Here is a 12,091-nt window from a genome sequence, read left to right on the forward strand (position 1 = left end):
CACTAGGTTCTTGGAAATATGCATTATTTTTGTTATTAACGTCAATGTTAGGGTTAACGGCAAAGTAGAGATTAGGATGTCTGAGTTGGTCCATCCTGACTTGCTTTTGTAAGGTAAAAGTAGGGTTAACATCAAATTAAGATATTTAGGTTTGGGGCCAAGCTTTTAAAAGCACGACCCAGCCAATCTTGTTGCAACCACATACTCTTTCTAGTGTGATTCATGAGCTTGCTATACATGAGTGGTTTATAACATTCTACCCAAAAAAAGTGATATGTATCATAGTTAAGATTTTAGTTAAAAATTATTGTGAAATGACGTTTATTATCTTTACTTGCTATGGGTTCTTTATAAATGCACCCCCTCAGAAAACACTCTAAGTTCTTGACATTCATAAAATCACGATTTACATTTATGTTCTCCAAAATTCATGGGTTAAGGTCATTGTGAAATGACCTTTTGTCTATCAAAATTTCCATCCTTTCTCATGTCTTTCATTTCGGTTTTCTTTTCATCTTCTTTTAAGTCAGATGTGAAAGAAAAACTTATGTCCGCTTTTTTTTTCTATTTTTTTGGGTGCGCTTGGAAGACAGTCTCTTGTTAGAGGCCTAAAGTACTAGGAGGTCTGTGATTGATCCTCCATTCCTTTCACATCTTCTCCCCTTTTCAAATTCCATCTCCAAAAGGGTCTATAAGCTTCAGTCATGATGATTGATATCCACTAAAAAATAAATAAATAAATAAAAAATAAAACATTAGTCACTTTTTCTTCTTCTGTTAAGGGACTTTTTTCTCATATTGAAAATCTGCATAATTTATTGTTTAGATGAACTACAGAATCTTGTCTTTACTTGCTAGTTCTCAAAATTGACTGCTGGTGATGGAGAAAGAGCAGAAAAAATAAACCTTTTTGAATGAATCCACACTGAAACTCATTTGCTCCTTATTGCCACCCATATCTTTTTCCAGCTTTCATTATCCAACCGTGTTACTTGGTGACTGGAGTAAAAGAAGAGAGGAAATATGAAAGAAGTAAAGATTAGGGCTTTTCCACTCTTGGATAATAGAATCATAATTTAGAGGATAAGGTATGGTTTTTTGAGAGGGTGCCAGGTGCCTTTGTTAAGCATGATTTTTGAAGTGATGCATATGAAAACTTAAAACTATTATACCCATAACAGGTAAGGGTATAAAGGTCATTTTAAAATGAGTTAAAATGAAAATTTTAATCAACTCAAATATAAAGTATGATTTTCCGAGGGTGCGGTCGTGCTCATGTTTAGCGTGTTTTTGAGGGGGTATATGTGGAAAACTCCTTTCTTTTTTTAAGGTAAAAACTAAAGGACAATATAGTAATTGAATGATTTGTGTGGGGTTAATAAAATAATATCAGCATATGTATAGATATGAGTCTGTTAAAGAGAAAGAGAGTGAGGCCGTGTGGGTGGAGAGAAGAATCTTCTTAACTTACCACAGAAAGCAATTAATGGAGTAATTTAAGGGGTTTAATAAATGAAGAACGACAAAGGAGCCATACAATTAGGGAGTATGGTGAAAAACCAGATCATAATAAAAAGGTCACTTTCTCTTTCCCTTTCTCCTTCTCCTGTTCTCCATCGTTCCTTCAATCTTTTCGTCTCTCGCCATCTCTCTCTGCTGTCTCTCGAACAACTATGACCAGCTCCTCAGCTTCTTCCCGCAAGGTTCTATCTCTCTGTCTCACACTCTCTTTCATTTGATTTCGTACCCTTAATTTTACCCTAATTTCTGTTTTCGTTTTGTGTATTCTTTTCTTAATTTTGTATGTTCTTATCTTATCTTCTCCGCTTGTGTTTAGACTCTGAGTAAGATCGCATGTAACCGCCTCCAGAAAGAACTTGTTGAGTGGCAGGTTAATCCTCCCGTGGGTTTCAAACACAAAGTCACCGATAATCTCCAAAGGTTAGGGTTATTAGGTCCCATTTCCGCACTCGATTGTACTGTTTCTTCATCAAATCATAATTTGTATGTTAAATTATGTGTTTATTTTATTTGAAGATGGATTATTGAAGTTAATGGAGCAGCAGGAACTTTATATGCTAATGAAGTTTATCAACTTCAAGTAGATTTTCCTGAGCATTACCCAATGGAAGCGCCGCAGGTAGGAGATACTTATCCGATCTTCTGTTGATTGTTGTTACTATTCCACGGAATTTTCCAATTTTTATTATTTCCTTTCGGCTTCGACAGGTTATTTTTGTCCCTCCTGCCCCGCTGCATCCTCACATTTACAGTAACGGGCATATATGTTTAGGTAATTTGAATTCCTTGGCTGCTTGAATTTATGATTGTTCATTCTGGTTTTCTGTGGGCATTATGCACCGGAGGCTTCCCCTACCACGTTTGTGGCTGCAGTGCCCTGCATTCGGAACCAGGGCGATCCGATATATATGCTGTAATTGTGTGCCATTCTAATTCTGGGCTTTTACTGCTCATGATGTGGAAGGCTTGGGTTTATCGTCAGATCTTTTAATGTAGATGTCATCTGTTGCTTTTCATTCTCATAGAAAGGCATTCTTTTTCGTGTGGACATATTCCGTCAGTAACTTGTTTTGGCAGTTAAGGTCTTCAGGGATGAATTTTATCTTATAAGACTGGGTATTTCATTCATAAAGAAATCTACTTGTTCGTATATTATGATGAACTGTTTTGGGTTGACTGGGTTGTTTCCTTATTGATACGATTTCACATTTCATCATGTATATTTTTACTTATGTCCACAATGGAAAATATTCTATTCATTGATTTTGATTATGTTATTATTTGCACAACTTAAATTGCTCTTGTTAGTTGGTTCTGTCAATAACTGCTCAATTTTGTTGTATGAGAAAGCAGATTAGGGTAGAAACCCACCTACCATGAAAAAGAGACCTACTTTTAACTGTCACCCATGAAAACCTTTCTGAATCTCCTCCCTACAACCCTGAATCACTTGAATTGTCCGTTGTGGCTTACATCTCAACCTGAAGAGGCCATGTTCCTTTGGTTTGGTGCCTATGAAAATCTTTACTTGCTTAACATTGTATCTGTTTATGCTTTTCCTATTTTCCATTTGTCTATTAAGGACTTTCTTGGAAGAGGTATTGGGACGTGAATGTTAGTTTTCCTGTTTTAGCTGACGGATGAGTCATGGCCTTGTTTTTATTTTTATTTCTTTCTTGTTCACTCTTGTATTTGAGGAGAGAGAGACATCTAAGCCCTACTAAGGTGTTATTCCAATGATTAAGGAATTGACACAATCGTTGCTTTGGTTTTTTTGTTTTTTGGTTTTAAGCCTTGGCATGCTGACTGGAAGCTTGCTCCAAATCCTTATTTCGGCCTGTCATAGCTATTGCGGTCGTTGTGCTTGAGTTATTCAATAGAAACCAAATATGCCTTCACTTTGATGATCTTTATTCCTGAATTTTCTTTATTCTATTGTTTTGAGCATCTGAGGCATTGGTGGTTATTAACAATAAAAGAAGGGATTGGTGGTTTAGCAAAAGAGAAATATGGCCTGTCCAGAACAATCCAGTCATTTGTATCATTCAAACTTGCCAATTAGATCAAGGAGTGATGAGGTTTTTAAAAATAATTAGTGGAGGCTGAATCATGAGTTGAATTCAGGAAGCAGTCAAAAGAGCCAGGCTGGAAGCATCAGACTGACTGAAGTTTCTTGTCCTTATAGAACAAATTTGTATTTCTATTTAATTTTTAAGTGTTAGTAATTCTAACTCTTCAGACCATTTGGACTTTTGGATCAGAGAATCTAACTGCTTAACTACTGAACATCAGGCAAGGGAGTACACCAAATATTGCTTCCTTGAAGTTTGGGAGGTTGTCCAACCTAATCTCTTCACTTAGATGAAAGCAAACTTACTTGAATGTTAGGAATCACAACTAATATGTTTGATCTAATTTAAGGAGTGGGGGTTACTAAATGAACTTTGATGGTTGTCTTTGGTTTGTTGATCAAGTGAACACTTGGTCTTGGGTTCAAGTCCACAAACAGCTTCTCTGGGAAGAGGGTAATGCTGCACATATTTAATCCTACCCTTCCCTCACCGTCTTTGACCTTTGCTTTTTGGTCCAGATGGACCTTAAAATCGAGTTATCCGCAGGTTGAAGCCTTGCTGGGCGAGATTACCGGATGCTCTATTTTGTGATTTCTGTTTGTGTAGCATGCACATGCTCTGTTTATTAATGGCTCTTTCGTTTATTTATTTTTCAAAGAAAAGGATTGGAATCCTAGGCCAAAAGTCTGGCCTTCTAATGCGTAGTAAGATTGATGCCTTCCACACCCCATTGCTAGAATTGCCAATCGCTTTGAAATCATTGGTGTGGAACATATTAGTTAATTGAAAACTGCGATGAATAGCTGAGATCTATGTACTGTGAGGCAATTAACTATCCATGTGTAGATGGACTTGCATACAAGTATGCTTGAATTTGCTTTCTGAGAGAGTTAACAGTGTATTTGTTGGACAATGATAGGCCTGCCTAGATGCTCCAGGTCTTAAAGCTACTTGATTCCTCTAACCTTGTAGCACTGTTTCGGCAATTGCAATCATCGGTTCTTTTTTTCTAGTCATTTTGGTTTTTGGAATTCCTTTTTGGGTAAATTATGATTCACTCATCCCCAACCTGAGTTGGGATTGGATGCTGGGTCTCTGCTATCAGCAGCTGGAGACTAGTGCGAAAAGAAGTGCGGCACTTCAGTTATTGGAAATTTTAGAATGAACTACTTGGAACTTGGAATTCAATTTTTCTCTGACTACTCCCTGTTGGACACTATTCTCATCTCTATATATCAGAGTTCTTATGTTTTCAGATGGTGTGCTTATGGTAAATGGTTGATTCTTTATTCATTATCACAATTTTGATATGTTGCATCTGTTTCTCAAAATGCATCTGCCATCCAAATATGATCCTTTATCCTGACATGTCTTTGCTCTTCTGTGAGGCAGATATTTTGTATGATTCTTGGTCCCCGGCCATGACTGTTAGCTCCATCTGTATCAGCATTCTCTCCATGCTGTCAAGCTCCCCTGTGAAGGTTCATATCCCATGTCACTTAATTTATACCATTTATTATTATTTCCCCCCCCCCCCCAAAAAAAAAAAAAAAAAAAAAAAAAAGAGTAGGGAAAGGAAAATTTCTTAGCTTCTTTATTATTTGGTTGAAATTATGTCTTTGATTAAAATTTTTACTGTAATTTGGTTCTGTGTAGCAACGACCTGCGGACAATGATCGCTATGTGAAGAATTGTCGGAATGGTAGGTCTCCAAAGGAGACGAGATGGTGGTTCCATGATGACAAAGTATAATCCTAGAATGATTAATGACTAATTACCTGCCTTTGGTTGGTGGTTCAAGAAAACTAGATAGGTTGCATTGCCTTCTGTAAGGAAGGTGGACTCCAACCGCCCTCTCCTCCTCCCTCCTCCCTCCTCCCTCCCCCACCCAAAAAAAAAAGAAAAAAGGAAGGAGGAAAACCTAAAAAAAAACACAAAACAAAAAGATAAAAAAGGTCTGCAAATGCTGTAAATTTGCAATCCCCAGTATGTATAGAAGAAGAGTAGTTTGTGACTTTGTGTTTTTAGTGAAGTGGTGGTTAAGAACTTTAAAGAATGTTGCCCAAAAAATGTACCTCCTGAATCTTAATCTTAATATACTCTTGCATCTTAATCTTAATGTATGATCTTCATTATAAACTTCTGTTGCCTAGACTACATGGTGCTGGTGTTTCAAGTTCAATTTTTTCCTTTCCGTTTCTAACGATTCATGAAACCTATGAACCATGAATTTTCACATTGGTTTTTCGATGCGATTCTTGATCCTTTCTGTTTCATATACTTGTCAACTGATGGATAAGACTGGATTTGTTACCTCAACAAGAAAAGGGTAGGTTTTGGTTATGATCAAATCGTATGCTTACTGGTGGATAAAATCATCATCAGTCCCTGCTGCATGTACTGGGCATGTGTGTGCCTTTCAAACATGCAATGCAGGGTGGTGGTCTGCATTGTTGCATATCTGCGAAATCTTCTTCTGTTGTGAAGCATGCTAATGTGTGAGCATTTCACTCCGGTGAACTCAGTTTCCTTGCGTTTCATATCGGAAACAGCATTGGTATTGAAAGGCGGTGACTGCTTGAGCCAGGGAGAGCAGAAAAAAAAATTCTCTGTTCGGTTTGATGGCTTGACAATATTGAAGGGTTTATCTCGACTGGTGCTTCTATGTGCTCCTGGCGACGAGGTCATACGGATTTCTTGTTACCTTTATTTTCCACATGGGTTCACAGAGAAACAATAACAATCCTACTTCCAGAAACCATTCTTCGTGGGATCTGATCCGTAAAGTGGTCGTCTTGATACCTTTTATACAGACCGCTTGAATTCAAGGATTGATAGAATGGATTTGACTATTAAGGAAATCCCTATTCATAGTTTGGTCTACGGTTTTGAATAGATAGATCTAACATGTTTTGATGTTCATTGATGAAGACTTTCCATTGCATTCCTAACACTACAAATATCATTTCTTAACCACATAAACGCTGCTCTATAAAATCCCTCGCAAATGATCGGCTAATAAGTAAAAATTCAGAGACAAGTCACTTAGGGCCTGTTTGGTTACTTGAGTATGAAGATTTAAAAAATCTATAGATTTCATATTTTTGGAGTTGGTTAATAAAATTAACTGTTTGGTTAGCCTGAATCTTTGAAATGAAATTTATAGATTCATCCTAAAAAATTATTTATGGAGTCATGGTTCAAATGCTTAACACTTTTGTAGTAGAGATGAAATCTCTCGATTTCACCTTATATCCATAAATCTACAAATTCACGTTTTTAGTGTAAAAAAATGAATCTCTAGATTTCATAGAGATTCACACTACCAAATTGGTATAAATCTCCTATTTGTGAATCCAAAGATTTGAAATCTCTAGATTCATGTAACCAAACAGGCCCTTAAGTATTGGGGACGAATAGGCCTAAGGACGAGGAAAATGAGGAGTGAATAGGTGTGGGAGGTCAAAGGTTTGAATCCAAGACTTTGTTTACTCTTACCATCTTTACAGCGGTTGTTATTAATGTGTAGCACTATGCTGTGAATGGTCGAGATTTCGACCGATATTTTGATCTTGACAATCTGTTTGGCAAAAATATGAAAACAAACTTTAAAAATAGACGAGATCGAAACTTGCGGGAACATCCCATGCTTGCGGGAACTCAGAAACTTGCTCTACCTCCCAGTCTCCAGAGTCCCGGTCTCAATAAAGCGAGAAAAAAAAAAAAAGAGAGAAAACTGAAATTGAAAATTGAAATGTAAAGAGAGCTCATTGACCGAAATAGCCCAGAATTGTGTTATCTTCGGTTCCTAGCGAGAAGGGAGGGTTACGCAGGTGAAGTTGAATAAATACTGCGAGGGAGAGAGAGAGAGCCAGAGAGGACAGAAGTGCGAAATGGATGTTCTGAGACAGACTACAGTCGGAAGATGGTGGTGGCGGTGGTGGAGACATCAGGGACTGGTAACCACAACGAAGTCATCATCATCAGCTCCTGTTTTACACCTTCGAGCCCTGCCTTCATCAATCTCTCCAATCTGCCTTACGCATCGCGTGTTTTCCTTCTCTTCCAGCTCTCCACCAAATCCTTTGTTAACTCCAGACGACTCTCCGCTTCCTTGTAATCATCGAGGCGAAGAAAATGAAAAAGAAGAAGAAACACTCCCCAAAGCGGTAACAATTCACTTCGATGCGCCAGTCGAGTTCATGTCTGCTGTTCCTTCTTTTCATTTTCTTTTTAACACAACGGTATTTTAGATTCAGAATAGACACAGTAATGGTATGAAAGGCTAAATACCTAAGTCTAAGACGGTTTCGGGCTGTTGTGACGCCTCATTTAGGCTTTCTCTGGTGAACAAATAGTGAATTCAATGGTCCACGTTTCGGATTCAATTTCTTGTTTGTGTTTCATTGACAGTTAATATTTCTCTAACACTTGTATATCATTTTCTATTCCAACTATGGTTTTACAGGGCCCTTTGAAACCTGGTTTGTATCTTGTTGCAACTCCAATTGGCAATCTGGAAGATATCACCTTACGGTATGCCTTGTATTTACAGGATCACTTATGTACTTGTTTTGTCTTCCTCTTCAAATTTACTGAATCCAGACTTAAATTAGTTCATGCAATAACGAGATCCTGTTTTCAATCTTTCTATGAATTCACGCCATTACTTCCTTTTTTTATGCTTGTTTGCGCAAATGGTATTTCTTCTTTTGTGTAGGGATATAATCTGGTCCCCGTTCAGATACACAAGCGCTCACTCTCTCCAGCAGAGAAAAGGAAACTTGTTAACTGACTTCTGCTTATCTGTTTTGCATTTATTGGTGCAGTGCTCTGCGTGTGTTAAGATCAGCAGATATGATACTCGCAGAAGATACAAGACATTCAGGGAAATTGCTCCAGCACTACAAAATTAAAACTCCCCTTGTAAGTTTTCACTTAGTTCTTTTCTTTTTATGGAGAGTGTGTTCTAAATTTCTTACTGATTGCGTGCTTTAGATTTTCAGCTGAGTTATCACAAATTCAATGAATCTCAACGGGAGAACACCATATTGAAGAAGCTGCAACAGGGAAATATAGTGGCACTAATCAGTGATGCAGGGACACCTGGCATCAGTGACCCTGGCTCTGAACTGGTCAGTATATGTTAAGATCTACTTCTACACCCCCCTACAGAAGAAGATCTCGAGTGTGAGGAACTGGACTAATGTAATTAAGTCTCCATTAGGTTTCACATCCCTTGGCCAAACAATGAGCTCAATCATATCTCCATGATTTCACTTAGATAGAGCATTGCTTGACTCGTGCAGCATAGGATGCTGTTCTTGTTAATCTTATTATCTTTTATTTATTATTAGTATTACTCTTTAGCAACCTATCTAGTGATTTAATTGAAAAAAAGACCCTCACGAGCCTCTCTAATTGCTTTGGGAAAAAATCATGTATTATGTTGAAGTATGTTTTTGCAATTCCACCCATTTAAGACCATTGATTGGTCAATAATGCTTGCTTGGTTATATTTTCGGTTAACTTAAGCAAATTTTAGATACAAGTCACCCTTCAAAGAGTAAAAGAAGTGTTAACTGCATGTTGATGGAAGAGATGGAGCTTGATAGAATGTTCCTGATGATATAAACTATTCCACCTTGTACTGGATACACAAAATAGAATGATTATTCTGCTTTCTTCTAGTGATTTCTATTGGGTCCTCTTTGAGAACTAATGATTGCTCACTGTTGGTATTTTGCCACAACAGGCTAGTTGAAACTGAGATTGAAGTTTGGAAAATTTTGTTTCTTTAAAGTAACCCTGCAAATTACATTGACTCTTGCAGGCAAAGTTATGTTCAAATGAAAAAATACCTGTTATTCCAATCCCTGGACCTTCTGCTTTTGTAACTGCACTTTCTGCATCGGGTTTGGCTACTGATGAATTCACATTCGGTATGCGCTTAGGAATTTAGTTTGTTCCTACATGCTTACATTCTAGAAAGCCCATTTATTAGACATTTATTTATATTGTGCTTAATTTCTTTTTTATGACTGCAGTTGGTTTTCTTCCTAAACATGCTGGCTCAAGGAGAGAGAGGCTGCTGGTCTCTTCTAAAGAAACTATGACACAGATATTCTTTGTTCCTCCACATAAGCTTCATCAGTTTTTGGAAGAAACTTCTTCACTTTTCAGTGACTCAAGGTCTAAGTTTTGGAAGGGAACTCCTTTTATTAGTTTCATGAGAATGAAAGTCAGCGACCATTTTGTATCTAGAGTCAACTTCCGAACATTTTATTAAGACATCTCTTGGACTTTTGCACTGCAGGCTTTGTGTCATAGCTAGGGAGATGACTAAACTTCATGAAGAGGTGAATCTTCTGAGGCCTCCCTATTTATAATACTTCACCTTTGTATTAACAGACTTTCAGATGCCATCTCCCTATTTTATCTATTTAGGCCATTCTATTCGCCATGCTTTTTTTTTGTGGGGGTAGGTGAGCTGGGAGGCCTTTTTTGGATGTCAAGAAGTCCTTATGACCCTCCCCTCGGTCATTCCTCCCCCCCCCCACCCAAATAAAATAATAATAATAATAATAATAATAATAATAATAATTTTGAATAATGAATCTTTTTGTTGATAATATGAAAATGCTTGCCATGGTTGTTTGTTTTACTCAAAAGTTCTAGACTTGATCCTTTTTGCATATGCCTGTATTTTGTTTCCCATGCATTTTAATGGAAAAGCGCCAATTCAGGTATATTGGGTGCTTGTGTTTGAATGTTGAGTTAGATGCACTTTAGGATATCCAAAATCTTTGTACCAATGAGTTGGTCCATGATTTAAACTTCATTCCGTGAATGACTAAAACGTAATTAATAAGGCTGAAAAGCCTGGGAAAACTTATACACAACATAAACGTATCTGATAATTGTGATGAAAATTATGTGTTTGAAATGTCTAGTTTGTTCAAATCATTTACTTAGAGATAATTAGTCTGCTTCATGGTTTGTTCCCTTGAATCTTTGTCAAAAATGTTTAAAGTATTATTAACTTATGTGGTCTCTCCTCCATTGTGTTTTAATTTTCTAATATGGTGATGCTATCTAGTTTTGGAAGGGCACTTTAGGGGAAGCAAAAGATGCATTTCTGACCCACCAACCAAAGGGAGAGATAACAGTGTTAATAGAAGGAAATGCTAATTCTACTGTGGAAACTCCTTCGGAAGCTCAACTTGAGCATCAACTGAGAAATTTAATGTCCAGTGGCCAGAGTCTTTCCATGGTAATTAATTATTTTTCAAATTCAGGTTTCAGCTGTTTTAGTTATTAGTAATATCTGCTGTAAAACTGTTCTTATACTAGGTATTTTTGTTTTCATGACCTTAGATTGAGATCAGAAAATTATTGGCTCTTATCTATAAATTGTGAGATTGATTTTGTTAGGTCATTCCTGCATTCAACATACCCCGCCGGGTTGTATCAGTTGCATTGTTTTCTTATGACTAGAGATTTTCATAACAGGCAGTGAAATTGGTGTCAGAAGGAACATCAGTTAAAAAGAAAACGATATATTCCCTCGCGCTAAGGAAATTTGGAAAGCAAGTAGAAGCTGAGGATGATTCCAATTAAGCCTAATTAACTTGTTTATACGGTAAGTATCCCTTGACGTAGCTCTGGGTTTTATTCAGATGAAAATCGAAAATGTGCTATTTTTGGCCCCAAAAAAAATGTGTGCCTATTTTGGTCAGTGAAGAACTTGTGTACTATTTTCTTTACGAATGTTTACAGTTGCTCTGCCAATCATTGCCTTCTGCATATGTGTAACGTAACGTAGATGATGATTCTTGTATCAGCTTCTCATCTGACTAATTGTGTTCCTCCCTTTTTTTAAAAAATAATTGTGGCAAGCGTGCGAGGAATTTTCGGTTGTTTATAACTTATAACTAGTGCTACATTCGTTGGAACCTGTTCCCGATGCCCTTGGAGTCGTTGAACTCTTCGGGAGAGAATTTTGTTCCTAGCGTCTGCGACCGCTTCTAAAAAAAGAGTGCTGGAGAACCATATGAAGTTTTTTTTGGATCCAAAACTGTGTATGTTTTCATTTTATTAATGGTTAGTAGTGGTGGTTCAGCATTTTTGGGCCCCTTCAAAACGGAACGGGAAGAATCATCTTCTTTTTCTTTTTGGTTGGGAAGAAATCATCCTTATAGTTGCATATTTTCTTATGGATAAATTTGACAAGCTTTTTGGAGCTTGAAATTATCAGTGTTTAGCGTGGATTGGTGGTGGCAAAACTTTTTTCATGCCACGTTCACGAGATATGGTGTAACAAACGAGTTCTAGATCTTCTCCCTGCACCTGAGCAAATTCATATTGGCCTTTTTCTCAGGTGCCTAGGTTTCGGAATGGCGACACGTTTTGTACATGCTTTTAATATATAAATGTTTGTATTATCATTTGAAAAAAAATCTTGTGTTCGTTTATTGTGATTTTACAAATCTTGGTAG

At 37.2% G+C, this 12,091-nt stretch overlaps 2 protein-coding genes across 2 annotated transcripts; both read left to right on the forward strand.

The window, feature by feature from the left end:
* The first annotated feature begins 1,522 nt into the window (after window positions 1–1,522).
* On the forward strand, window positions 1,523–5,732 carry UBC17 (ubiquitin-conjugating enzyme 17). Its single transcript, XM_089156243.1, has 6 exons — window positions 1,523–1,703; window positions 1,838–1,941; window positions 2,038–2,140; window positions 2,230–2,293; window positions 4,986–5,074; window positions 5,250–5,732. Exons 1-6 carry the CDS (start codon window positions 1,674–1,676, stop codon window positions 5,343–5,345), a joined length of 486 nt encoding a protein of 161 aa, XP_089012369.1. The 5' UTR covers window positions 1,523–1,673; the 3' UTR covers window positions 5,346–5,732.
* Window positions 5,733–7,328: 1,596 nt separating this feature from the next.
* Window positions 7,329–12,074, forward strand: LOC149014365 (Tetrapyrrole (Corrin/Porphyrin) Methylase). Its single transcript, XM_089155093.1, has 9 exons — window positions 7,329–7,762; window positions 8,062–8,129; window positions 8,423–8,519; window positions 8,600–8,728; window positions 9,427–9,535; window positions 9,641–9,785; window positions 9,910–9,952; window positions 10,693–10,866; window positions 11,106–12,074. The coding sequence occupies exons 1-9, from the start codon at window positions 7,487–7,489 to the stop codon at window positions 11,211–11,213; spliced, it is 1,149 nt and encodes a 382-aa protein (XP_089011219.1). The 5' UTR covers window positions 7,329–7,486; the 3' UTR covers window positions 11,214–12,074.
* Window positions 12,075–12,091: the final 17 nt, after the last annotated feature.

This window comes from Hakea prostrata, chromosome 5 (assembly GCF_041222555.1).
Source record: "Hakea prostrata isolate BN-2017 chromosome 5, UWA_Hpros_2, whole genome shotgun sequence".
Classification (NCBI taxonomy): Eukaryota; Viridiplantae; Streptophyta; class Magnoliopsida; order Proteales; family Proteaceae; genus Hakea; species Hakea prostrata.

Excerpts from the sequence above, each read along its gene's own strand:
- UBC17 (XM_089156243.1), top strand. The coding sequence starts at position 1,674 with ATGACCAGCTCCTCAGCTTCTTCCCGCAAG. Across the intron at positions 1,942-2,037 it reads GTCACCGATAATCTCCAAAG|ATGGATTATTGAAGTTAATG; the intron begins GTTAGGGTTATT and ends TTTTATTTGAAG. Across the intron at positions 2,141-2,229 it reads ACCCAATGGAAGCGCCGCAG|GTTATTTTTGTCCCTCCTGC; the intron begins GTAGGAGATACT and ends CGGCTTCGACAG.
- LOC149014365 (XM_089155093.1), top strand. The coding sequence starts at position 7,487 with ATGGATGTTCTGAGACAGACTACAGTCGGAAGATGGTGGTGGCGGTGG. Across the intron at positions 8,520-8,599 it reads ACAAAATTAAAACTCCCCTT|CTGAGTTATCACAAATTCAA; the intron begins GTAAGTTTTCAC and ends TTAGATTTTCAG. Across the intron at positions 9,536-9,640 it reads TACTGATGAATTCACATTCG|TTGGTTTTCTTCCTAAACAT; the intron begins GTATGCGCTTAG and ends TTATGACTGCAG.